Consider the following 25,101-nt stretch of genomic DNA (forward strand, 5'->3'; position numbering starts at 1 on the left):
GAAGGCTTTCTTATCTCTCCTGCTACTCTTTGGAACTCTGCATTCAAATGGGTGTATCTCTCCTTTTCTCCTTTGCATCTTTCCTTCTCTCAGCTCTATTCCAGTGGCCTTCACTGTGTAAGGACCCCAGGAAGCCTCTGGGTACACTCGGCAGTACTGCCAAGTTTCGTCCTTACAATGCACCCAAATGGGGTGCAGGCTGCTGTCAAAGGTGGCGTTCGGTTGCAGGAACATCTCTACAATCACTCATGGAGAACTGTCGTTTTGATTAACTTTGATACTTAATATTCTCTTGAGATGTTGACGAGTGGCAGCGAATCTAGATATCAATTTGGGAAGAACTGAAATCTGAATGTTTGCATTCCTGTATTCTATACTTATTTAATCTTTTTAAAAAATACCATGTTCTAATTCTTTGTTCATGTATAGAAATGCAAAATATTTTTCTGTACTGACTTAGTGTGAACAACAAGCTAGCAATAGTCCTTCATGCTCAGGTTGAATGCATATGCCCAGGTGAGGAATAAATCGCTACCAGAATTATAATCTGGATTGTGTGCACTGCTAAAATGGAAAAAAGAAATTAAAGTCAGTAGTACAAAGTAGAAACTCCCATCTAGAGCTGAGAATATTAATTTTATAGAAGGAAATTTGGGATAGAATGATCATTTATAGAACCAAGGGGTATAGGTAGGTTATAAGACTTAAAAAGCATAAAATGACTATGTAATAGAAATTCTAACTCAAGTAGCACCAGATTTTTGAGAAGAGAGATTTCAGGTCATTGTGTAATTAAATGTTTTGGATCCCCTTTTCTAAAACATACAGATTCAGGGTTTATAGAACCACACATAGTCTTAACAGTGCTGTTAGTATCCAAGGTAATTTTCAGGTTTGATCCCAAGTTGATAGCACATTAACTGCTTTTGCATGAGACTGATTAAACAGTACCTAGCTCAGAACCATCCTGATAAGGGTTTGTCCTATATCAATTCTTAACTTTTTGAGTGTGTGGCTGCACCGTGAGGCATGCTAACGGAAATTCCCTCACCACGCATCAACCCTGCACCCTCTGCCATGGAAGCTCGGAGTCTTAACCACTGCGCCCCCAGAGAGGTCCCTGTCCCATGTCAATTCTTAAGAGAAATACATTATTACGTGATCCAGGTACACTGCCATTTGGGGGTAGAAGATGTTAATAAGAAACAATTCTACCTTAGATCACTGAAAGGCAGTATGACAGACACTGAGAGCTTGACCCATTCTTCAAACTGAAAATGGAAGCAGTCCAAACTTACATATATGTATTAAATATCAATTCCCAAAATAACAGGCTATTCCACCACATCCGTTCTAGATTTAGTGTCCTAAAAATGTTAATTTGGTGAAGGAGTGAAATTTAGGTTGTTTAAATTAAGTTGGTTTTATCCTACTTATTTAATAAAGCAGTACAGAGAACTAAAACAGATATAAATCTGTTTAAGCATGCAAGGAAAAAGCAGAAAACTACAAGATTTCAGGGTGGATCCAAGTACAATTTTAGGTGGCGGTAAAGCATCTATCTGCAATACAGGAGACCTGGGTTCGATCCCTGGGTTGGGAAGATCCCCTGGAGAAGGAAATGGCAGCCCACTCCAGTATTCTTGCCTGGAAAAAATCCCATGGACTCGGAGCCTGGTAGACTACCGTCCATGGGGTCGCAGAGAGTCGGACACGACTGAGCGACTTCACTTTTGTACTTTGTACAGACACTGTTTTGAAAGAGGTGTTTTTGTCAAGCACTGGGATAACCTCTGGGTTTCCCTGGTGGCTCAGTGGTAAAGAATCCATCTGCAATGCAGGAGATGTGGGCTCAATTCCTGGGTCAAGAAGATCTGCTGGAGAAGAAAATGGCAACCGACTCCAGTATTCTTACGTGGAGAATCCCATGGACAGAAGAGTCTGGGGGCTACAGTCTATGGGGTCACAGAAGAGTCAGACATGACTTAGGGACTAAACAACAGCATTGGGACAACAGAACCACAGTTTATACATACAAGTTTATTCCTTATATCAATCCCTGATGGCTGGGAGAAATATCAATAACATCAGATGTACAAATAACACCACCCTTATGGCAGAAAGCGAAGAACTAAAAGAGTCTCTTGATGAAAGTGAAACAGGAGAGTGAAAAAGTTGGCTTAAAACTCAACATTCAGAAAACTAAGATCATGGCATCCAGTCCCATCACTTCATGGCAAACAGATGGGAAACAGTGGAAACCGTGATAGACTTTATTTTTCTGGGCTCCAAAATTACTGCAGATGGTGACTGCAGCCATGAAATTAAAAGACAGTTGCTCCTTGGAAGAAAAGTTATGAACAACCTAGACAGCATATTAAAAAGCAGAGACATTACTTTGCCAATAAAAGTCTGTCTAGTCAAAGCTATGGTTTTTCCAGTCATGTATGGATGTGAGAGTTGGACTATAAAGAAAGCTGAGCGCCAAAGGATTGATGATTTTGATCTGTGGTGTTGGAGAAGACACTTGAGAGTCCCTTGGACTACAAGAAGATCCAACCAGTCCATCCTAGAGGAAATTAGTCCTGAATGTTCATTAAAAGGACTGATACTGAAGCTCCAAAACTTTGGCCACCTGATGTGAAGAAGAGACTCATTTGAAAAGACCTTGATGCTGGGAAAGATTGAAGGCGGGAGGACAAGGAGATGAAAGAGGATGATATGGTTGGATGGCATCACTGACTCGATGGACATGAGTTTGGGTAAACTCCAGGAGGCGGTGATGGACAGGGAGGCCTGGTGTGCTGCGATCCATGGGGTCACAAAGAGTTGGACACGACTGAGTGACTGAACTGAACTGATGTGGGGAATTCTGGCATTTATGCAGCCTCAGTGCAAGTACAATATTTCTTAACAAATATCAGTACCTCTTTTTACACAGATTGGGTAACAAGCCACTCAATCCTTACTCTTATGGCCTTCAATTTGTCTATCAATATAAACTGTCACTTTCACCACTTCCTTTTTTCACGGTTGCCAGCTGCTTTTCTTTAGCTATGTTCATCTAAAAGTAAAGGTTTGAAGAAATACTACCACTCCTAGAAAATGTGTACTAAACACTCAGTCACTATAATTTGTCAAAGTCAAAAAAGAATTTGTGCTTAATATCTTTCTGGCCTGAACAAATCAACATTTTGCCACTCTTTCTTCAAACATGGAAATTTTGTGCAACTGGACTAACTATTTCAAAGAAGAAATGTTTGTATGTCTAATTAAGGAAAATAAGAACAACACATTCAATAGGATAAGAGCCAGTTTTAATTCTTTAAAACCGTGGGCAAATCACTTAACTGCTTTGTTTCTTCATTTGAGAAATACATGGTAATAGGCCTAATGTTCATTCAAGTCTGTTAATTCTTAAACTCATGTTCTCTTTTGTAAATTGGTCATCAGAATTTTAATTGTATTATAATGAATGATATATATATTCATTATTAATAAACTGATGTTCTACATCATTGAAAAAGATTCTGATGCTGAAAGATGGAAGGCAAAAGAAGGGGGTGGCAGAGGATATGATGGTTAGATACCATCACTGAATCAATGGATATGAATTTGAGAAAACTCTGGGAGATAATGAAGGACAGGGAAGCATGGTATGCTGCAATCCATGGGGTCCCAGAGTTGGATAGGACTTATTAACTGAACAACAAAATGTTCTACAGGGTCTTTTCATCTTATAAAAAAGTAAGTGCTATGTAATATGGGGTAGACTTTAAACTTCAGGAATCAAACAAAAGTAGATAATACTTAGGAAAGACTTTATGAAGAAGTTATAACTTGATAGCCAGTAGATATGATTTCCAAAAGCAGAGGGAAAACCCTCCAGGCTAGGAGAGTACTACACATAAAAGTATGACAGTTGAGAAACAACTAAGGCAAAGGGTCTATGGTGGAAAGGAAGAAAAAAAATCAGGGAAAGGGGAGGATTAGACAAATGAGAAATTTAAAAAATAAATCTGTTTAACAATGTGTAGAAAACCGTTGTAGTTCCTCACACACAGAATAGAGTGATGCAGTCATTTAGGCAACTGCATATAGAGCGATACTGACTTGGATTTACATTAGAATCTGACAGTACTGATGACTTTGGAGCACTTATTTGTGTCCTATATCTTAAGCTTTCAAAAACAAACATCAAACAGGTATACCCTTCAAACTGCTACATGGAGGTATGTCAAATACACTATTTAGAAAGGAGAAAATTAATAAACAAATGTGTATATAATGCAAAAAGTATAAACCACACATCATTAATTAAATACCAATATGTGACTACATTTAAAAGTAACTTTATAACTTTCTATGACACAATATAAACTAAAACCAATCTTGATTTACTGGATATTTTAGTTAATATCAATTTTGTCTTGGACTTCCCTGGTGGTCCAGTGGTCAAGAATCCATCTGCCAGCGCAGGGGACATGGGTTCCATCTCTGGTCCAGCAAGATCGCACACCCCACAGAGCAACCAAGCCTGCGCGCCGCAACCACTGAGCCCGTGCTCCAGAGGCTCACGGGGCATCCAAGAGTAGCCCTGCTCGCCACAAGAGCGAGAAAGCCCGAGGGCAGCAACGAAGACCCACAGCGACCAGACACTGAGTAAGTATTTTGAATAGTTTGTCTTTAATTCTCCTTCTAATGAGGCAAGCAGCAAATAAATATTGCAGGCCTTTTTGTTGTTGTTGCGCTTTCTTTTAGAGATTAATTTCTAGAAAAGGTCTGAAAAGTATTTTAGTCAAAACTGATAGAGAACAACCATGTTTCTGATATTGTATGCCAAGTAATGCAGCTGGAGAAAAGTAGGACGGAGGGAAGAACTGAAGCTTGCAAAAACCAGTTGAAGCAAATCCTTGACATCTGATTTGAGAAGAATCTGATAGCCAGTTTCAGATACAAGTCTAGTGTACCTCCGGTGTAAATACTTTTTTGGGAGGAGAAGCAAGCAAGCATTAAGGATCGGTAATCCATTCACCGTTTCAAATGTCATCAATTGGGTATTAAATATCACCTTAGGCATGAAATATTAAACTCATCTAATAATTTTTGGCATTTCATACAATGTTTACCTTTTGAAGAAGTATTGTTTCACATTATAGGTACCTCATTTTTACAAACTAAACGAATGGTAGAAACAACACCAACTCTGGAAATTAGGAAACTCAGGTTCCAGTTATAACTCAAGTGAGCTCTTATGCTCCCAACTATCTCAGTTTTAATGTGAGAAGATTAAACTAAAAGATCTAGAGCTTTTCCAGCGAGAATATTTTATTATGCTAAATCCTCCTTCTCCTCTGTAACCTGCCTGGACTTTGGGGGCATCATATCCCATGTTCACATTGTTGCTCTTTATGCAACTGGATATGATTCCTTTCCTCTCCTTGACCATTTAGAAGGAAAAATCTGATTGTATATTCCACTAAAAAATACCAAAAATGTAAAGATAGCCTTTAAAATATAATACTTCTAAAGAGAACACAAAATGTGAAACCTGCGGGAACATTACTGAAATTAAAACAGTATCAAACAGCAGTTAGTTTTCAATGAACTTGACCTCAATTATCGTAAAATCTTTATACTAAATAGAGAGTTCAATTGGGAAAAACAATCATTTTTTGTCATCGTTAATTGCAGAACACATGCAATTCTTTTGATTTGCTGAGGTTACCTTTTCCACTTTTTTGTAGTAGTTTCCAGATTTTACAAATGAAAGGACTGACCAGAGTTACCAAGAATAAGACAACAGAAGGAATAACTCAGAATGTGTGTGTAAACAAACAAATAGAAAATGTTTGAGAGTAAATGTGAATTTCATTCATATATTCTCCTAACCTACAATTTCTTTTCTACATAGCCTACATGACCAGATTACCTTGGTCAAGAACTCCTTGATAGCTTCACTCTGCACTTGTAATAAAATCTGATTTCTCCATAGGTCCTTAAAGGCCTCGTGTGATAAGGCCTGTCCCTACTTGTCCAAACTTATCTTGATACCTTCACCTCTATGACTGCAGTCTTCCTCACCCTTTCAATTTCCTGAAAGCTGTGTCCAACTGTACTTGTACGCATGCATCGTTTGCTTCCTCTGACCTCTAGCATTCTGGTCTCAAATGCCACTTTTTCCAAAGATCTTGTACACCTCAAATCTTAATCATGTCATTCTTTTTCTTAGCATGTGGTTCTTTTCCTTTACACGTGAATACTGTGTTTAATTGATTAATGCCTACTATCTTTACTATGAGGTCAGTGACCATGTATTTTCTTCACAGGCAGTACCTGATCAATAGCAATATACAAATGCAATGAAAAAGATATAAAAATTAAAATAAGAACCTGCAGCTATATCTAAAGACCTGACAGAATATAAACTGAGGTAATACTAAATATAATTAAAACATGTTTTGTTATTTTGAACCAGGATTTACAACACCAGTGTATGTAATTTATGGCTTGAATCTTTCTGGAAACCATAATAACTGACAAATTATGTTTCTATTTACACTGTACTCTATGCATTAAAAAAACACCTTCTGATGTATTTAAAATCGCTCTGAAAGGCAGTTAAATAAACAGATCAGTAAGTTAAGGATAATTACTACATGTACAATGTACTAATGTGTTAACGGTCTATCTGGCTAATAATCATTATCTGCAATAGAAAATCCATTTCCTGATTATAAAGCTGCAACACTGTATTTTTACATATTAAGCAAGCTGTTATCACCAGTGTCCTTGGACAAGGCTAGAAAATCCTTTTTCAAAAGAGTTATTTGAACGGTGGCAAAAAAAAAAAAAAAAGAAAGCTGAAATGCTTCCCAGTTGATTAATTTGGGAACCACGTTAGAGAGCCTAGTACTCATGAATTACTCTAAAGAGTTAATTTAAATTTTGTTTTGGCAAAAACTGAACATTCTCTTCTATTGACTGAGAGTTTCTTTTAAAATGAAATGTGTGCTACTAGGAAAGATTAAAGCACTCCTAAAGCACTCACTTTTAAATGATCTGGGTACTTACAGGAGTGACTTGCTCTTGCAGCCCCCAGGTAGAACATACTCTCCCTAAGTGATAAGGTATCAGTTAGTGGCCCACTGTAAGCCCCTGGACGCTAATTTTCCCCCTGTATTACATACTCTTACTGCTTTCCAGTGCAATCAAGGCGGCAGAACTTCAAACTTAAAGAGAAGAACATGGAACTTAGCTCAGTTCACTTTGGTAGGAACTCTGTAAGACTAACATTAAGTTACACGTGTTAATTAAAGATGTACCATTATAAGTTAGGCAATATTCTCCCTTCTATAAGCAAATGAGTTTATGCACATAGGATAATATTCCCAAAGTAGGACAAGGTAGGTAAGCAATGGTACAAGATCTGTTAGAGCAATTTGATTTTCTATTTCTTAAAGTATTTAGATTTACAGTGGCTTTTAGCACTTCAAAAAATAACCTTATAAACAAAACCTAGAAATATCTAACAAATTTACAAAACAGTTTGTGAATTAATGCTTTGAATTTCTTGGAGTTGCTTTTGTTTATCGGTCATTTTATTAACTTCTTAAAAGTTTAGAAGTGAGAATCCATAGAGATCAACTTGCAGCAAACCAAAATATGAAGCTTCTAATATGGAGGAAATATAATATTTAGTTCTTCTGAACACAAAACATTCAGCTATAACAACTGAAGCTTGTTATAAAATGATAACACTGTACTTGACTTTTGTATATAAAGTTTCATTTCATGAATCTCTGTTGGCATGGGTACTGTGAGGACTGGTACTACCCTATGATGGGCTTCCCAGGTGGCTAAGCAGTAAAGAAGCCGCCTGCAATGCAGGGGCTTGATCCCTGGTCAGGAAGATCCCCTGAAGGAGGGCATGGCAGCTCATTCGAGTATCCTGCCTGTAGGATCCCCGGCAGGCTCACAGTCCATGGGGCTGCAGAGCTGGACAGGACTGAAGTGACTGAGCACGCATGCACCGGCCTACCGAAGCTTTCACCACTCTTCAGCAAAATGAGAAAGTTAAGGACAAAAGTAGTGAGTTCATAAATTAAAAGGGCTGCCATCTATTTGGAGATTAAATCCTTTTGACAGTTTTCTAACAACAAATATCTTTTTTCTGAAAAATCAAACTCTTGTAAGAAACCAAAAAATTGTAATAGGTACTAAGTTTTCATTTTTGAAGTGATTGTACTGGGGGAAACTTACATTGGAAGCCTCGGCCCTCTTTTTGGAAATTTGGCTTGTCCCCTCAAAAATAAAAAATTTTAGAACTACTGAGCTTGAAAACTAGATATAAATGCAATCAAATTCCAGCTCAGTTACCTTCTAAGTTGTGCAGCTTTAGATAAATTACAGTACTTCTCTGTGCCTCAATCTTTATTAATATTTATAAACTGTGCAGAGTTGTTAGGAACAATAAATGAGACATCTAAATTCCTGCTATGCTAGATGCAGAAACAGATGCTCTTCACTACTTGGAGAATGCAGGCATGTATCTGATCTCTTTCTGGACCCTAGAAACCAATCAATCCTGACTTCCTTCTCACTGCTAAGTGTTCCTTCCTCATGACCAACTTCTCCACACATATCCTGGAAGGTTCAATGTATCTGTTCAGAGACCCTGCCTTATCCTTGCTGATGTTTCCTTTCTCTTCAGCTTCTCCTGCTCTTCTTTTCTTTTCTACTATTTATAAACATATGAGTCTCCTCTTTAAAAAAAAAAAAAAAGGCATGTATCTGTATCTAGATTCTATTACTTCTCTGACTATCTTTCAGAATCAAACTTCTCTACTCATTTTCCACTATTTCCCATGAGGCCCAAAATGAATTGTGACCCAACATCTATCATGAAGTTGTTGATTGTTCGGGATTACTGGTAACCTCATAAGTTCAAGCGCATTGGGTATTTCTTAGTCTTCCATTTACACAATCACTTGTGGAATTAAACATCACTGTGCTCTCCTCGCCTTGAAATTAGGTTTTACTGGTGATCTTTCAGAGGCTGTACTATTATTATTATTAGGCCTTCTAGGTAGTGCAGCGGTAAAGAATCTGCCTGTCAATGCAGGAGACATAAGAGATGAAGGTTCAATCCCCTGGAGTACGGAATGGCAACCTACTCCAGTATTCTTGCCTGGAAAATTCCATGGACAGAAGAGCCTGGCAGATTCTAGTCCATGGGGTCACAAAGAGTAGGACACTACTGAGCACACACTATTATTATTATTACTATTATTTACAGATCGGCTTCTTTCATCTTCCTCTTATCTTTTGTTTAACTCACCCAAATCCAGGCTTTATCTAACACTTCGGTCTTCTTTTGTCTTCCTATCTCTTGTTCTCAGCCATATCCCTGGCTTCAACTATCACTTATACACCAATGATGTCTAACCTAAATCTTCAGCACAGAACTCTCTCTTAAGCTACAGACCCTGAATCTCTAAATCCATACTCCCTTGCTCTTCCTCCCTCTCCCTTTCACTCCTCTCATTCAATCAAGGCTGAACTCCTACGTATCTCTCCATCACCTAAGCCACATCTTAGCTCAACTACTTTTCAACTTAATGTCATAAAGTCACTCAGAAATATCTTATCTCACACTCCTCTAATGCACATGCTACACTGTTGTCAAGCAATTTCACATTTTTATTTAAAATTCTTCAGTGGGTCTTATATTCCTCTTGGATAACTCTAAATTCTTTAGCATGTCATACATGATTGTCCCACCCTCTTCCCTTCCTTTTTTTTAACTTAGCAGTGGCCACAGGATTGGAAAAGGTCACTGTTTATTCAAATCCCAAAGAAAGGCAATTGCCAAAGAATGTTCAAACTCTCGTATAACTGAACTCATCTCACACGCTAGCAAAGTAATGCTTGAAATTCCCCAAGCAAGGTTTCAACAGTACTGCACTGGGAACTTCCAGATGTTCAAGCTGGATTTAGAAAAGGCAGAGGAACCAGAGATCAAATTGCCAACATCTGCTGGATCATACAAGACGCAAGAGAGGTCCAGAAAAACATCTGCTTTATTGACCACGCCAAAGCCTTTGACTGTGTGGATCACAACAAAACTGGAAAATTCTGAAAGAGATGGGAATACCAGATCACCTGACCTGCCTCCTGAGAAATCTGTGTGCAGGTCAAGAAGCAACAGTTAGAACTGGACATGGAACAACAGACTGGTTCCAAATAGGGAAAGGAGTATGTCAAGGCTGTATATTGTCACCCTGCTTATTTAATTTATATGCAGAGTACATCATGCGAAATGCAGGGCTGGATGAAGCACAAGCTGGAATCAAGATTGTCAGGGGAAATATCGATAACCTCAGATATGCAGATGATACCACCCTTATGGCAGAAAGCAAAGAGGAAATGAAGAGCCTCTTGATGAAAGTGCAAGAGGACAGTGAAAAAGCTGACTTTAAACTCAACATTCAAAAAATGAAGATCATGGCATCCGATCCCATCACTTCCTGGCAAACAGATGGGGAAACAATGGGAAGTGTGATAGACTTTATTTTCTTGGGCTTCAAAATAACTGCAAATGGTGACTACAGCCATGAAATTAAGACATTTGCTCCTTGGAAGAGAAACTATGACCAACCTAGATAGCTTATTAAAAAGCAGAGACATTACTTTGCCAACAAGGGTCCATCTAGTCAAAGCTATGGTTTTTCCAGTAGTCATGTATGGATGTGAGAGTTGCACCATAAAGAAAGCTGAGCACCAAAGAATTGATACTTTTGAACTGCGGTGATGGAGAAGACTCTTGAGAGTCCCTTGGACTGTAAGAAGATCCAACCAATCCATCCTTAAAGAAATCAGTCCTGAATATTCATTGGGAAGACTGATGCTGAAGCTCTAATACTTTGGCCACCTGATGTGAAGGTTGGATGGCACCACCAACTCGATGGACATGAGTTTGAACAAACTCCGGGAGTTGGTGATGGAGTGGAAAGCTGTGCTGCAGTCCACTGGGTTGCAAAGAGTTGGACATGACTGAGTGACTGAACTGATATTTCCCTTCCTGGTATCTATCCTTATTTCTGAGCAATTTCCTTTCCATTCATTCTACTAAACATTTAGATAATCTCTTCGGGGCAACTTTTGTGTGAGTGCACACGCATGTATTAGGTCATAAAGCAAAACTTCTCATGGATTTTAACAAATAAAAAATTGAAAGCCATTACCCTAGCGAATTCTATCAGAATGTCCTCAATGTATATTTAAAGGTCCTCCTCACTCACATTGACTTCACTGCCCCAAATTTTCATTAATAAAAGTGACATTGAGGTCTGCTAAAAAGCTGTGAATGAAATGTAACTTGTAGTGTTTCAGATATAAGCTTGCCAAACCAAGCATTATTTTCTTGTTGATAGCTGATGTGTGGAAATTAATTTTTTACTTTTAGAAGTGAAGATGGCAAAGCTAAAGAGTGAAAAATTATCAGGACACCAAGCAGGATACTAATCAGAAACAAAAAATCTAGGTCAATCTGCTAATGCCATTTTGGGGAAATTTTATTACAGGAATTATTTCAATTGATTTTAATTTTCAAAGCTTATTTAAGAATAATCTAAAACTGGAAGTCAAACAAATTTGTTACAATGGGTAAACTGATAATGTTTTCTATTTTTGTTCCTGGAGGCATTTGCTTTTATTTCAGATTTGTTGGGATTGGAATGGAGACCTGCCTATACCAAGTTAATGAGGTTTTTTTCCAACCCCTCATTCTTCTTCATCCTGACCTACGTCAAGCATGTACTTATGCTCTTAATCCTACTCTTTTACTGTGGCTACCTTCTAAAAATAAATCTTAGTTATGCCAAGACAGACATAATGAAAAGAATTTCTTTGCAATATGTATTTTAAGGGTAAAACCCCCTAACTCTATTGCCAGTTCTAGCACCACCTCCTTATACACTGTAAGAAGCTTTACAGGGAAAACTGAAAATAAAGTCATAACTAAAATAGCATTTGCATCTAATGATTTTCTAAAGGGCACTAATTTAACAATATAACAAACTACACATATTTGCTTTTATGCTTTAAAGAGAGTGGACTTAGCAATACTGCAGAAAGAAAAAAGAGCATAGAGAAAATATAACCATAATCAGATTTGGCCCAGATTCTCCTTGACTTTTTGTGTAACTTTATGCCATTTAGCAGCTTCAATTTCTTCAAGTGCAAGATGATACATTTCTATCACCTCCATCACAAAAATGATGTGTAGTGATTTAATGAGCTAATGCCTATAATACAATTTGAAGCTCTAGCATAAAGACACTATAAATAATAAGACTTTCCAACAAATCTGCATGAAATAATTTTCAAATTTAAAAACAAAGTTTAAAGGAAGGTTACAAATGACTATATGTTAATGATACATATTATTGGGTTGGCCAAAAAGGTTGTTTGGGTTTTTCCATAAGACAGTACGGAAAACTTGAATGAACGTTTTGGCCAACCAAATACTACACTGACTGGCTCTTCTCATTATTTCACAAGAGGTGAGATAAAATTTATCAACTGACACAGGTTATTATATACACTGTGCCAAATGCTATAAAATAAAGTACTGAGTGGTACATGAAATCTACACGGCGAGAGATGAGGGAAGGAGGTAGGTGTTTTCACTTGTTATCTACTTTTATCTTTTAAAAAAATTTTCAGTTAAGTTCAGTCGCTCAGTCATGTCCAACTCTTTGCGACCCCATGGACTGTAGCACACCAGGCCTCCCTGCCCATCACCAACTCCCAGAATTTACTCAAACTCATGTGCATTGAGTTGGTGATGCCATCCAACCATTTCATCCTCTGTCATCCCCTTCTCCTTCTGCCTTCAATCTTTCCCAGCATCAGGGTCTTTTCAAATGAGTCTGCTCTTCGCATGAGATGGCCAAAGTATTGGAGTTTCAGCTTCAACATCAGTCCTTCCAATGAACATTCAGGACTGATTTCCTTTAGGATGGACTGGTTGGATCTCCTTGCAGTCCAAGGGACTCTCAAAAAGAGTCTTCTCCAATACCACAGTTCAAAAGCATCAATTCTTTGGTGCTCAGCTTTCCTTATAGTTGCACATCCATACATGACTACTGGAAAAACCATAGCCTTGACTAGATGGACCTTTGTTGGCAAAGTAATGTCTCTGCTTTTTAACATGCTGTTTTAAATTTTATTCTTATTTATTTATTTGTCTGCATTGGGTCTTAGCTGAGGCATGTGGATCTAGTTCTCTGACCAGGGATCAAACCCAGTCCCCCTGCATTGGGAGTGGGGAGGCTCAGTCACTGGACCACCAGGGAAGTCCTTCCCTTAATCTTAATAATACTTTTCTCAGATTATCATCTTTCTGTATATGAAGAAATCAGGGCTTCAGGTTGTTACATCTATCAACTTGTCCAAGTTCATCCTCTTATTAAATGGGAGAGCCAGGAACACAGTTTTAACTTAACACTGTATTCTGTCCACTCTTCCAAGATTATGTGCATGGTCAAGGCCCTCACTGCATACCTCACATTTCCACTTATTCTCCCCATATCAAAGGTCAAAACTGCCTCATTTGACTCCCTCCTACCACTCTCTACCTTTTCTTCAAAGTATTTATCACTTTCTAACATATTAGTAATTTATTATGCATATTGTATATAATCCTCTGCTAGGTGGTAAGCTCTAGGAAGTTAGGGATCTTTGTTTGCTTGTTTTGTTTACAGATGCACTCCCTCAAACCCAGAATAGTGACTGATACTCAGTAGACACTGGCCCATTCTTCCTTTCCCTTTTTTCATCTTTAACTGTATGAGGGCACGTTTAACCATTTTCACCTTTAATTCCTGGGAAAACAAAATACTTAGGACCTACATCAGAGCTAAATTAACATTAAAATAATATTTGAATTTTGTCTGAAATTATGTTAAAAATTAGGATCATAAGTATTATTTAAAATATTCTAGTCAGAATAAAAAGGGATGGCAAGACACGTTAAACTATAAAATGTAGAGATGCAGATGATGAAAGATTAGTACCTAAGAGTACCTGATCATTTTCTGTGATGTTTTAGATGATGAATGTGAGGCAAACATGAATCGAAAGGAATCAGAGTACTCTAAAAGCAGCTCCCAAACCTTTTATTAAAATCCAGTCAAATTTTTAAAAAAGTTGGAATGACAAGTTATCAAATTTTAATTTTGCCACAAAGGGATGTTACAAACTAAATATAATCTATTATCACTATAATTTCATAAGAGCACATTAACATAAAAATAACAATTTCAGTATAAAGGGTAGTCATTTTTATTAAGTAAATTTAGATTCACAAATATCTCATTATATAAACACAGATCCATGTGTATTTAACATCTAAATGTGAGAAAGTAAAACTTTTACAAACTATAACAATCTTTACAATCTCAAGAAGCTTCCTTTACAGAGAAAAAGCACCATAATAAGAGAATAAATTTGCCATTAAAATTAAGAATGTCTAGTCATCAAAAGATACCATATTTAAAATAAAAAGGCACCATAAACACTAGAAAATATTTCTAAAGCCTACTAAGTACTATTATCCTAAATACATGAAAGTACTTACAAATCAATAAAATAATCTCAAAGAAAAACAGAATAGGCAATTTGTAGAAAAGGAATATGAACAGCTGAAAACCAAGTTAAAGTGTTCTTAACTACACAACTAACTGGGGAAGATATAAATGAAAATTACAAGGAGGTAACATTTCACATTCTTTAGAATGTCAAAATTTAAGAAGTCTTAAGTATTTGGAATGGTGAATTTAACTCAGATGACCATTATATCTATTACCATGGGCAGGAATCCCTTAGAAGAAATGGAATAGCCATCATAGTCAACAAAAGAGTCCAAAATGCAGTACTTGGATACAATCTCAAAAACGACAGAATGATCTCTGTTTGTTTCCAAAGCAAACCATTCAATATCACGGTAATCCAAGTCTATGCCCCAACGAGTAACACTGAAGAAGCTGAAGCTGAACGGTTCTATGAAGACCTACAAGACCTTCTAGAACTAACACCTCCAAAAGATGTCCTTTTCATTACAGGGGACTGGAATGCAAAAGTAAGAAGTCAAGAAACACCTGGCAAATTTGGCTTTAGAGTACAGAATGAAGCAGGGCAAAGGCTAACAGAGAATTGCCAAGAGAATTCACCGGTCATAGCAAACAACCTCTTCCAACAACACAAGAGAAGACTACACATGGTCATCACCAGATAGTCAACACCAAAATCAGATTGATTATATTCTTTGCAGCCAAAGATAGAGAAGCTCTAGTCAGCAAAAACAAGACCAGGAGCTGACTGTGGCTCAGATCATGAACTTCTTATTGCCAAATTCAGACTTAAATTGAAAAAAGTGGGAAAAACCACTAGACCATTCAGGTATGACCTAAATCAAATCCCTTATGATTATACAGTAAAAGTGAGAAATAGATTTAAAGGACTAGATCTGATAGAGTGCCTGATGAACTATGGACGAAGGTTTGTGACACTGTACAGGAGACAGGATCAAGACCATTCCCATGGAAAAGAAATGCAAAAAGGCAAAATGGTTGTCTGAGGAGGTCTTACAAATAGCTGCGAAAAGAAGAGAAGTGAAAAGGAAAGATATACCCATTTGAATGCAGAGTTCCAAAGAATAGCAAGGAAAGATAAGAAAGCCTTCCTCAGTGATCAATGCAAAAAAATAGAGGAAAACGACAGATTAGGAAAGACTAGAGATCTTTTCAAGAAAATTAGAGATACCAAGGGAACATTTCATGCGAAGATGGGCTCAATAAAGGACACAAATGGTCTGGACCTAACAGAAGCAGAAGATATTAAGAAGAGGTGGCAAGAATACACAGAAAAACTATACAAAAAAGATCTTCACGACCCAGATAATCATGATGATGTGATTAATCACCTAGAGCCAGACATCCTGGAATGTGAAGTCAAGTGGGTCTTATCACTTGTAGTGGGATGTATTACTACAAACAAAGCTGGTGGAGGTGATGGAATTCCAGTTGAGCTACTTCAAATCCTAAAAGACGATGCTGAGAAAGTGCTGCACTCAATATGCCAGTGAATTTGGAAAACTCAGCAGTGGCCACAGGACTGGAAAAGGTCAGTTTTCATTCCAATCCCAAAGAAAGGCAATGCCAAAGAATGCTCAAACTACCACACAATTGCACTCGTTTCACATGCTAGTAAATTCTCCAAGACAGGCCTCAGCAATACGTGAACCTTGAACTTCCATATGTTCAAGCTGGATTTAGAAAAGACAGAGGAACCAGAGATCAAATTGCCAACATTTGCTGCATTATCAAAAAAGCAAGAGAGTTCCAGAAAAAGAGATCTACTTCTGCTTTATTGACTATACCAAAGCCTTTGACTCTGTGGATCACAACAAACTTCAAGAGATGGGAATACCAGACCACCTGACCTGTCTCTTGAGAAACCTGTATGCAGGTCAGGAAGCAACAGTTAGAACTGGATATGGTACAAGAGACGGGTTCCAAATAGGAAAAGGAGTGCGTCAAGGCTGTATATTGTCACCCTGCTTGTTTAAACTACATGCAGAGCACATCCTGAGAAATACTGGGCTGGAGGAAGCACAAGCTGGAATCAGGATTGCCAGGAGAAACATCAGTAACCTCAGACATGCAGGTGACGCCACCCTTATGGCAGAGAGGGAAGAAGAACTAAAGAGCCTCTTGATGAAAGTGAAAGAGGAGAGCGAAAAAGTTGGCTTAGAACTCAACATTCAGAAAACTAAGATTATGGCATCCGGTCCCATAACTTCATGGCAAACAGATGGGGAACAGTGGCTGACTTTATTTTTTGGGGCTCAAAATCACCACAGATGGAGATTGCAGGCATGAAATTAAAAGACCTTTACTCCTTGGGAGGAAAGTCATGATCAACCTAGAGAGCATATTAAAAAGCAGAGACATTATTTTGCCAGCAAAGGTCCGTTTAGTCAAGGCTATGGTTTTTCCAGTGGTCATGTATGGATGTGAAAGTTGGACTGTAAAGAAAGCTGAGTGCCAAATAATTGATGCTTTTGAACTGTGGTATTGGAGAAGATTCTTGGGAGTCTCTTGGACTGCAAGGAGATCCAACAAGTCCAACCTAAAGGAAATCAGTCCTGGGTTTTCACTGGAAGGACTGATGTTGAAGCTGAAACTCCAATACTTTGGCCACCTGATGCAAAGAGCCTACTCATTTGAAAAGACCCTGATGCTGGGAAAGATTGAAGGCAGGAGGAGAAGGGGACGACAGAAGATGAAATGGTTAGATGGCATCACTGACTCAATGGACATGAGTTTGGGTAAACTCCGGGAGTTGGTGATGGACAGGGAGGCCTGGCGTGCTGCGGTTCATGAGGTCGCAAAGAGTCGGACATGACTGAGTGATTGAACTGATTTGGAAGGTGGAAAAACATTCACTTCATTCATTCATTACTGATACACTCTGGAGAGAAAACTGATTGTATCCTATGAAGTTGAAGATGCAACTCCTATCCTATGTTCCCGCAGTCTAATACTATTGATATTTTTATATCCCAGGGCAATTTTTCTCAATAATGGCTTTTTAGTTGTAACAAATGGGGGGGGGGCACTACTGAATAGATTCCAGGGACATGACGCATTCGTGGTATATAAAGATAATGCTGCCCCATGTCCCATGACTTCTGAACATTCTGCTGGACAGTCATTTAAGGGACTGGAAGGAAAAAATAAGGTCAGATATTGATAAATAGGACTCAACACAAAGTATAGTTGCATTGTTTTTAACAAAGATTAAGATTTAAAAGAGTGCAACCCCTGTGTAAAGAGAGAAGCCTGCATTTTTATTTTGTTCAAACTTTACTGAAATTACAGTTATTTCAGAAACTTATCAATTCAAATCCCTCTATTGGTATTCCAGTGGCCAACTCAACACATTAGTTTAATCTGCTTTAGCGCCTGTCCTAGTCAAGGTGATCCCATCTGTTCAAAGTATCTGATTACTACTCTTTCTTCTAGCAGTGCTTCTTAGACTTCCAGGTACACTCAGTTCACCTGGGAATCCTGCTAATTAATATTCAGCACCTTAGTCATTAGGGTAGGACCTGAGGTTCTGATTTCTAACCAACCCCTAGAATTCTGATGTTTTTGGTCTATTATCACACTTGGTAGCAAGATTACAATGTGGCTGAGGCTGAGCATTTCACAGTGCAATACATTACTTTGTTATATATTATTTCTTTATTTTAGTAAGCATATTACATTATTTAAAATACCAATTGAAGTTTATTATTATGAATTTCATTTAGGACAGTACTGGGGAGGTTGTAAAATATTTCTATAGAAATGAGATATAGGTTCAAGAGCCACTACTCTGGAGGAAGTCTTCCATTTTACCTAAATAAACATACATAAGAATATTCCCTACATCATGTTTAATAAGAAAACAATTGGAAACCACTAAAATCACTAACAGTAACTTGATATATCACATAACCAAATGACAGTAATAATAAACTAGAGCTACCTGAATCAGCATAGATAAATCTTGGCATGTTCAGTGAAGAAAGCAAGCTACAGATATAAAAACCATACCTAAGCAGTCTTAAATCAATTAAAAAAAAAAACCATATAATGTTCATGGATATAAAGGAATGTAGTAAACACATGTATAGGAAGGATGTATGTCAAGTTGGGCTTTGTGGTTGGGAGTGTGGAAATAGGATTTAAGAGGGGTACCAAGTATAGAGGAAGCTATGTTTTGTAGTTATAACTTTCCAACTGGGTAATGAGTGCATGAATATTCATTATGTTGTAAGTTAACAAACTTATATTACTATCTTATTTCTCATTTCACCTGAATTGGCAAAAACTTCCTAGACAGAAGTTTGGAAAACACTGCTCCAAAGGAAAGGATTCAGAATGAGAAGTCAGAAGACCCAGATTCAAGTCTCAGTTCTGGTTCTTACAAATTGTGTAGCTTTAGACAATTCAAATAATTAAACTTCTCTAGGCTTCACTTCATTTGTAATAAAGTCATAAAGCATCCTTTTTCCTCTCCAACTCAGAAGGCTGGGTTTGAGAGGCATACTGGTATGTGAGAAATCTTTAACAGCATAGGAAGAGTATGAGTAATTTTTGAGAATTAAGAGCAAAACCTTTGATATAGTAGAAATAAAATCTATCAGTAAATAAACCCACCAACTCAATCTATCACTCTCTTTCTTGTCATCACTGATTCTAAAGATTCGACACCAAATTATATATTCTTAACACTGGAGAAAATTAGAGTTTATCATTCCTAAGTGATAGCATATGGATAGAGTCTCCCTATTATAGCTATGTTTATCCTAATTCTTCACCAAGGAACTGAAATTCATAATATGAAAACAAACTCAAAAGAACTGCATTAAAAAGTACTGTCAAAAAAAAAAAAAAAAAAAGTACTGTCACTCACTAAACCAACCAATGTCACATAACCAGAAGAACTGCTGTTCTCACGGCCCTTTCTACACAGTGAGCAGGTGGCACATTTCATTACCCTATATCACAGATGGAGAAACTGACTCAGATGTGAGATAGCATGCCTGGAGTTGTAGACCAATTCAGTGACAAAACTCGGAACAGACACTAATTGCCTACTTCTTCTGGGTTCATTAAATGGCCCCAAACATTACATTGCCATGATGCTTTATGGTAATTCTGCTTGTCACAGGAAATAGAAAATTCTTTGTCAGAGGGCATACACATTTCAAAACAGGCAAAGATACTCAAGGAGCAAGCCACTGATCACCTACAGTACTGCAAAGCAAGAGACAAAATTAAAACTGCCTAGCCTGCTAAAAATCTAATCCTATCCTTGCCAATTAACCTTATTAATACTAGAGTAGGAGAAAAGAGAGGTCAAAATATGGGTGAGGGTGCTATTTATTTCCTGCTGGATCTCAAGTAATATAGTAATTATTGCCCAACAGAGACCTTATTTCTTTTTTAAGTTGAAGCATAGCTATCTCCACTGCTCTTCTTTAAGTTAGCCTCTACCCCTACTTCCAACAAGCAAAGAGCTGGGTACCCAATTAGAACGCTGGCAATTATGATAATTACCAAAATATTGGCTATGATTAGATGTTAGATAAATCATCCAAATGAGTTTATGCTATAAGTATATGAGACAAAAAAAGCTTTTTTCTTTACCAAAAAAAGCTCATTTTATTATGTCTTCTTGTTAATGTAAACAGACAAATGCTATTACAACATATACCTGACTTTTTACTCAGATTCATTAGGTAGTTTTAAACGCTGACACAAGAACTCCAAAATTCTTTTTATTTATTGGAGCCTTAAAAAAAAAATCAATGAATTATCTTGCGGATCAAGAACTGTATATTAGAAAAAAAGTTTTAAACATGAATACCTTTTCATAAGCTAAGAGCAAAAAATTAAAGGTCACCCTCCCTGCATTCCGTTACTCACTCTTTTGCTTAACAAATACACTTCACACCGACTTTGATAAATCAACGTGTTGTTTTAGAAAGTTGTGTCCTGGCACTGGCAGAAATCACCATGGATCAAAGCTCTGAACATTTATTTAAAAAAAAAAAAAAAAGCAAGGGTTAAACTCTCTTCTTTAAAACATCTCTTCACAACAGTACAACCTAACTTGACAGAACTTTTCGTTTCAGGGTTCAAAAAAATTCCAACAAAACACTAATTTTTCAATTCAAAAACAATTCCTGGTGAGCCTGTCCTAGAGTTCGAGTGAAGCTCGATCATCGAGAGAAAAAGACCCTAGAACGGCCGGATCAGAACACACAAATCACCAAGGACCGGGCAGATTCGATCTAAAAATCAAGGCTGGCACATTCGAGGACATTCAGGAGACAGTTTTCAGGCGCCGCGAATCTCACAATGAGCGAGGGTGGGAATGTGAACCTGACCCCATCTTTCCGTCCACAGAGAGAAGAGCAAAGAGATGAAATGAGACTTCTCTAAAAGGAGGACCCAAAACCTTCCCCAGTCCATCTGTCCGTCCCTCTCCCGCCCTCCGACTCCCGCAGCCTCATCGACCGCAAAGACTTCTACTTCTACCTCTCCCCTTCACTGAACCAACAGACAATCTTCTCAAAACCCCAGACCCGACCGGGAGTGGCTTCTCTGCCTTTCCCAGCGCCTAGAGGAATCCCGGTCGCCAACAACAAAGACGCCTCCCGTTCCCCTCCCCCAGCTCGTCCCTCCCGCGCTGCGGCTCCCGGCCCAGCGCCCCCTCCTCCAGCCCGGCCGCAGCGCCCGGCCCCCCCGCTCCCGGCCGCGGCCCCACGCACCTGCACCTGAGGGCCGCAGCCAACGCGTCAGGCTGAAAGGGCCGGGAGGAACCTCTGCCGCCGCGCTGTCCTCTACGAGGCGCGATCCGCGCTGCTGCTGCTGCCGCTGCCGGACTCTGCCCGCCTGCGGGCGGGCCCGGCCGAGAAGCCGGGAACGAGGACTGCAGCCCCCGGCGCCGGGACGTGGAAGGACGGCGGCGCCCGAGGGGGCCGGCTTAAGCTCCTGAGTCTCGCCTCGCGCGGACCCTGCTCCTCCACACGGGCTCGCGTTCTGCTGACTAACGGCCCCGGCGCGAGGCGCTGAAGCGGCCGCCTCCGCCGCCGCGGTCGGCTGCTCTTGGGCCTCACGTCCCGCGCGGCCGTGGTCGCAGCTGCCGCAGCCGCCGCCACCTCCCTTTCTGGCACTGCAGACACCACCCAGATCTTTCTTTTCTCTAATTCTCTTTTCTTCGCTCCCCTACAGCCTGATGGCCGCCGGGCTAGATCTCGTGGCGGGAGGCTGGAAGGGAAAACCTGGGGTTTGCAGAGAGCTCACTAAGCTAGGAGTTGGTCACTGACTGTAGGAAGGTGCCAAAGCTGACCCCGGCTCCAGCCTGCGAGCGGGCCGGGGGAGGGACGGAGTCTAGTTTAGCCCGACTTCCACCAATCACAAGCAGCGCAGAGGAGTAGGACACGGGAGAGGCTGAGCAGAGTCGGCAGGAGGCGGGGATTGCGGAAAAGGAGAGCCAATAGAAGCAAGGTCTCCCCGCCCCTCGGCTTTGATGGACTGCCACATTTGGACCAATGGGGGAATTCTCGCTTCGAAGAAAGCGGGATTTTTACGCCGGCTTTGAGAGACAGAGGCTGCGAGAAGGGGGAGGGATCGAGACTGGGCGGTTTTAAAAGGGCCTTGCGGGCGCTGAGATGCCTGAGGGTGTCCTTTGACCTCCGCGAGGAGTCACGTGGATATGCCGGGGGCGGGGACAGAAAAGCTGGTTAAGTTCCTTCCGGGTCAGTGGTAGAAGCGTGAGCTCCGTGGGGTACTTTCTCGCATCTTACTCTTCCCTGCGTCTTCCTTGCCCCAGCGCGAGGCGATTGTCGTTTCGGCGATGAGCTCACAGAAAGGGAACGTGACTCGTTCCAGGCCTCAGAGGCACCAGAACACGTTTAGCTTCAAAAATGACAAGTTTGATAAGAGTGTTCAGACCAAGGTAGGAACCTGCCTGTTGCACTAAATCTGACTCCAGGGAGGAATGCTTCAGTGGAGGGGAGATGAGGAGTTGGCAAAGGCAAATGTGGACGCAGCCCAGAGTTTTGGCTGCACTGCGGCCCTTTCTAAAATGATATTCCCACGTCCTTTCTTTGACCTGCATGTGTTGTCTCCTCGTAAATATTTATATTTGGCAGTCAACGTTTAACTAATTGTATAGAGTGAATGGGACCCTCATCAAATCTAAAATGCAATGGGAAAATCGCGTCGTTGAACGTTCCCATCTGGATTACATATTTGCAGTAGGAAAACGAGGTTTATGGCGCGAGTGTCTTTTTCAAAGGTTGCACTAAGTTTATGCAGTCACTATTTCTTTTTGAAAACCCCAGGCCCATAGGTTTGTAGGGAGAGTGTCAAAGTTCTTAAGCGCTCTTAGCCTCAGTGTCCGCACCAACATAGTGGGACTTTCTCTCTCATTTGTAAGATTGTTTTTGAGAATCAAATTATTTGATGAATGTAAAAATGCTTGTTTTGCTGTTTATATTTCTTTAGAAGATTTCTTTAAGCTGGAAGCAAATTCAGAATGAATTGATAGTCAGAAATCTTGGGTTATATACAACTACTGGTTTGCTGTTAAGTATTTCTCCCTACTCCCTTAACTATAAGGAGTGGAGAGCAGCTTGGGGGCAGCCTCCAGTATATCAGGTAAACCTGATATTAACATAAACTGGAGCTCAGACTTGCTAGATTTGTGACTTAAGTTATGTAATATTTAGTTTCTTTGAGTCTTACTTTGATCACAAATGAGAAACTTGCCAGTATTATTGTAAAGTAAATCATGTATATGAGTAATCTGGATCATAATTAGTGTTCGACAGGTGATTAATTTCTCAACATTGGCTACAAAAGCAAAATGACTGTTTAGGGTACCCAGTGACTTCCTTTTCCTTTCCTCTTTCTGTTTTCACTATACAGATATTTAAGGAGCATCTTTCACGTACAAGGACCTATGTACATATGTATACGGTGCTCAAAAGAGTTGACTCTGCCTTCAAGGAACTTATGGTTTTCTGGGTCATGGGACAATAAACACAGAGATGTATAATTATAAATTCTGATGAAGGGAAGCACAGTTGAGTGAAGAGTAGGGGCGATTATTTTCAATTGGCTGCCCAGAGGCCCTCTCCTTCAATTCAGAAGGAAAACCTGGAGCAACATTTGGAAACACTTTACCAAGTTTGTGCCTGTCATCAATAGGTAAAACAGAGTAAAAAGCTGTGCTGTTCCAAATAGATGTCTGTCTTGTCCTGTATTCCTACTCTAAGTTTTTGCACAAGCGTTTACTTCTGTTGTTTTTCATCAGGTGATAAAAAGCAGTTTGTTTAATAAGTGAAAGTGTTAGTGGCTCAGTCCTGTCTGACTCTGCGACCCCATGGCCTATAGCCTGTCAGTCCATGGGATTCTCCAGGCAAGAATACTGCAGTGCATTGCCATTACCTTCTCCAGAGGATCTTCCTCTTCCAGGGATTGAACCCAGGTCTTTTATATTGCAGGCTGATTCTTTACCGTCTGAGCCACCAGGGAAGCCCTGTTTGATAAGTAGCGATAATGTAGCTTACTGTGCTTCTTGGCCTTGTAAGTTACAAGGCTTCTGGAACTTGTCCTTCTTGTCCTAGCACTTCTTCCTAGACGCCCTGTACTTTTCATTGTGTGTTTTCTAGTATTTTCTAACAGCCTTGTCATTATGGTCTCAAATCTTTTCATGCATCTCAAGTTCAGTTGAGAAGTTTCATTCTGTTTATTACTTTTATCATTCATTGCTTTGTCTCTATTGAATTGTGAGGAAGTCTCATTTGTACATTGGTGGAACCACCAGGTGCTTTGTTATTGAAGGTGCTAACAAAAACAGCAAGAAATATTTTTCTAAGAAAGGATCATTAGGTTGATTGTTCCTGTGTCTTATGGAAGAATAATAAGGAATGCCATGCTGCCTTCATGGCAAACTCTTGAACCAGCTATGGTCAGCTGTTGAAAGCCAGGATTTTGTTGTAAGCATCTGACCTTGTCTTCATTCCTGTGCTTTACACCAGAACGGTGTTTGACTCAGTGACCTCTAACAAAGGAGTGCTAAGATATGCATGGTTCTCTGTGACCCTCCGTGAAGGATTGTAGTAACAACTGACTACTTTGTACCTCATTATTTTGTAGGAGTCTTGCAGGATAGTTCCCCTTCTCCTCTGCCAAGTAGCTTATCAGGACTGAAATTAGAAGTTGGATAATGAGATGTTTTATTGAAGAACAGCTTATAAATTTCAGACAGTATCCCAGAAAGACACAGATGATAGCTGTCTTAAATATATTCTCAACGAGGAGAGAAGCTTGGCATTCCAAATGCCAAACTTGAACCAATGAGTCAAAGCAAAAGAGAGAGGTTTCAGCTCAACATAAGGGAATTGTCTAATAGTGATTAGCATGCACTAGAATTTTATAGTCTCCCTTTCTCTGGGGTTATTAAAAG

At 39.4% G+C, this 25,101-nt stretch overlaps 2 protein-coding genes across 2 annotated transcripts in view; one reads left to right on the top strand and one right to left on the bottom strand.

Moving 5' to 3' along the window:
* Nucleotides 1-21,529, bottom strand: part of ABHD17B (abhydrolase domain containing 17B, depalmitoylase) — a 46,022-nt gene extending 24,493 nt beyond the window's left edge. The window contains exon 1 of the mRNA XM_065908055.1: nucleotides 21,395-21,529. The gene's annotated coding sequence lies outside the window, so the exon portion shown is untranslated. The remainder of the gene's footprint in view (nucleotides 1-21,394) is intronic.
* Nucleotides 21,530-22,364: 835 nt separating this feature from the next.
* The window catches only part of C17H9orf85 (chromosome 17 C9orf85 homolog), a 62,016-nt gene continuing 59,279 nt past the window's right edge, over nucleotides 22,365-25,101 (top strand). The window contains exon 1 of the mRNA XM_065908142.1: nucleotides 22,365-22,584. Coding sequence (XP_065764214.1) covers nucleotides 22,483-22,584 — 102 coding nt within the window. The 5' untranslated portion in view covers nucleotides 22,365-22,482. The remainder of the gene's footprint in view (nucleotides 22,585-25,101) is intronic.

Source organism: Muntiacus reevesi, chromosome 17 (genome assembly GCF_963930625.1).
Source record: "Muntiacus reevesi chromosome 17, mMunRee1.1, whole genome shotgun sequence".
Classification (NCBI taxonomy): Eukaryota; Metazoa; Chordata; class Mammalia; order Artiodactyla; family Cervidae; genus Muntiacus; species Muntiacus reevesi.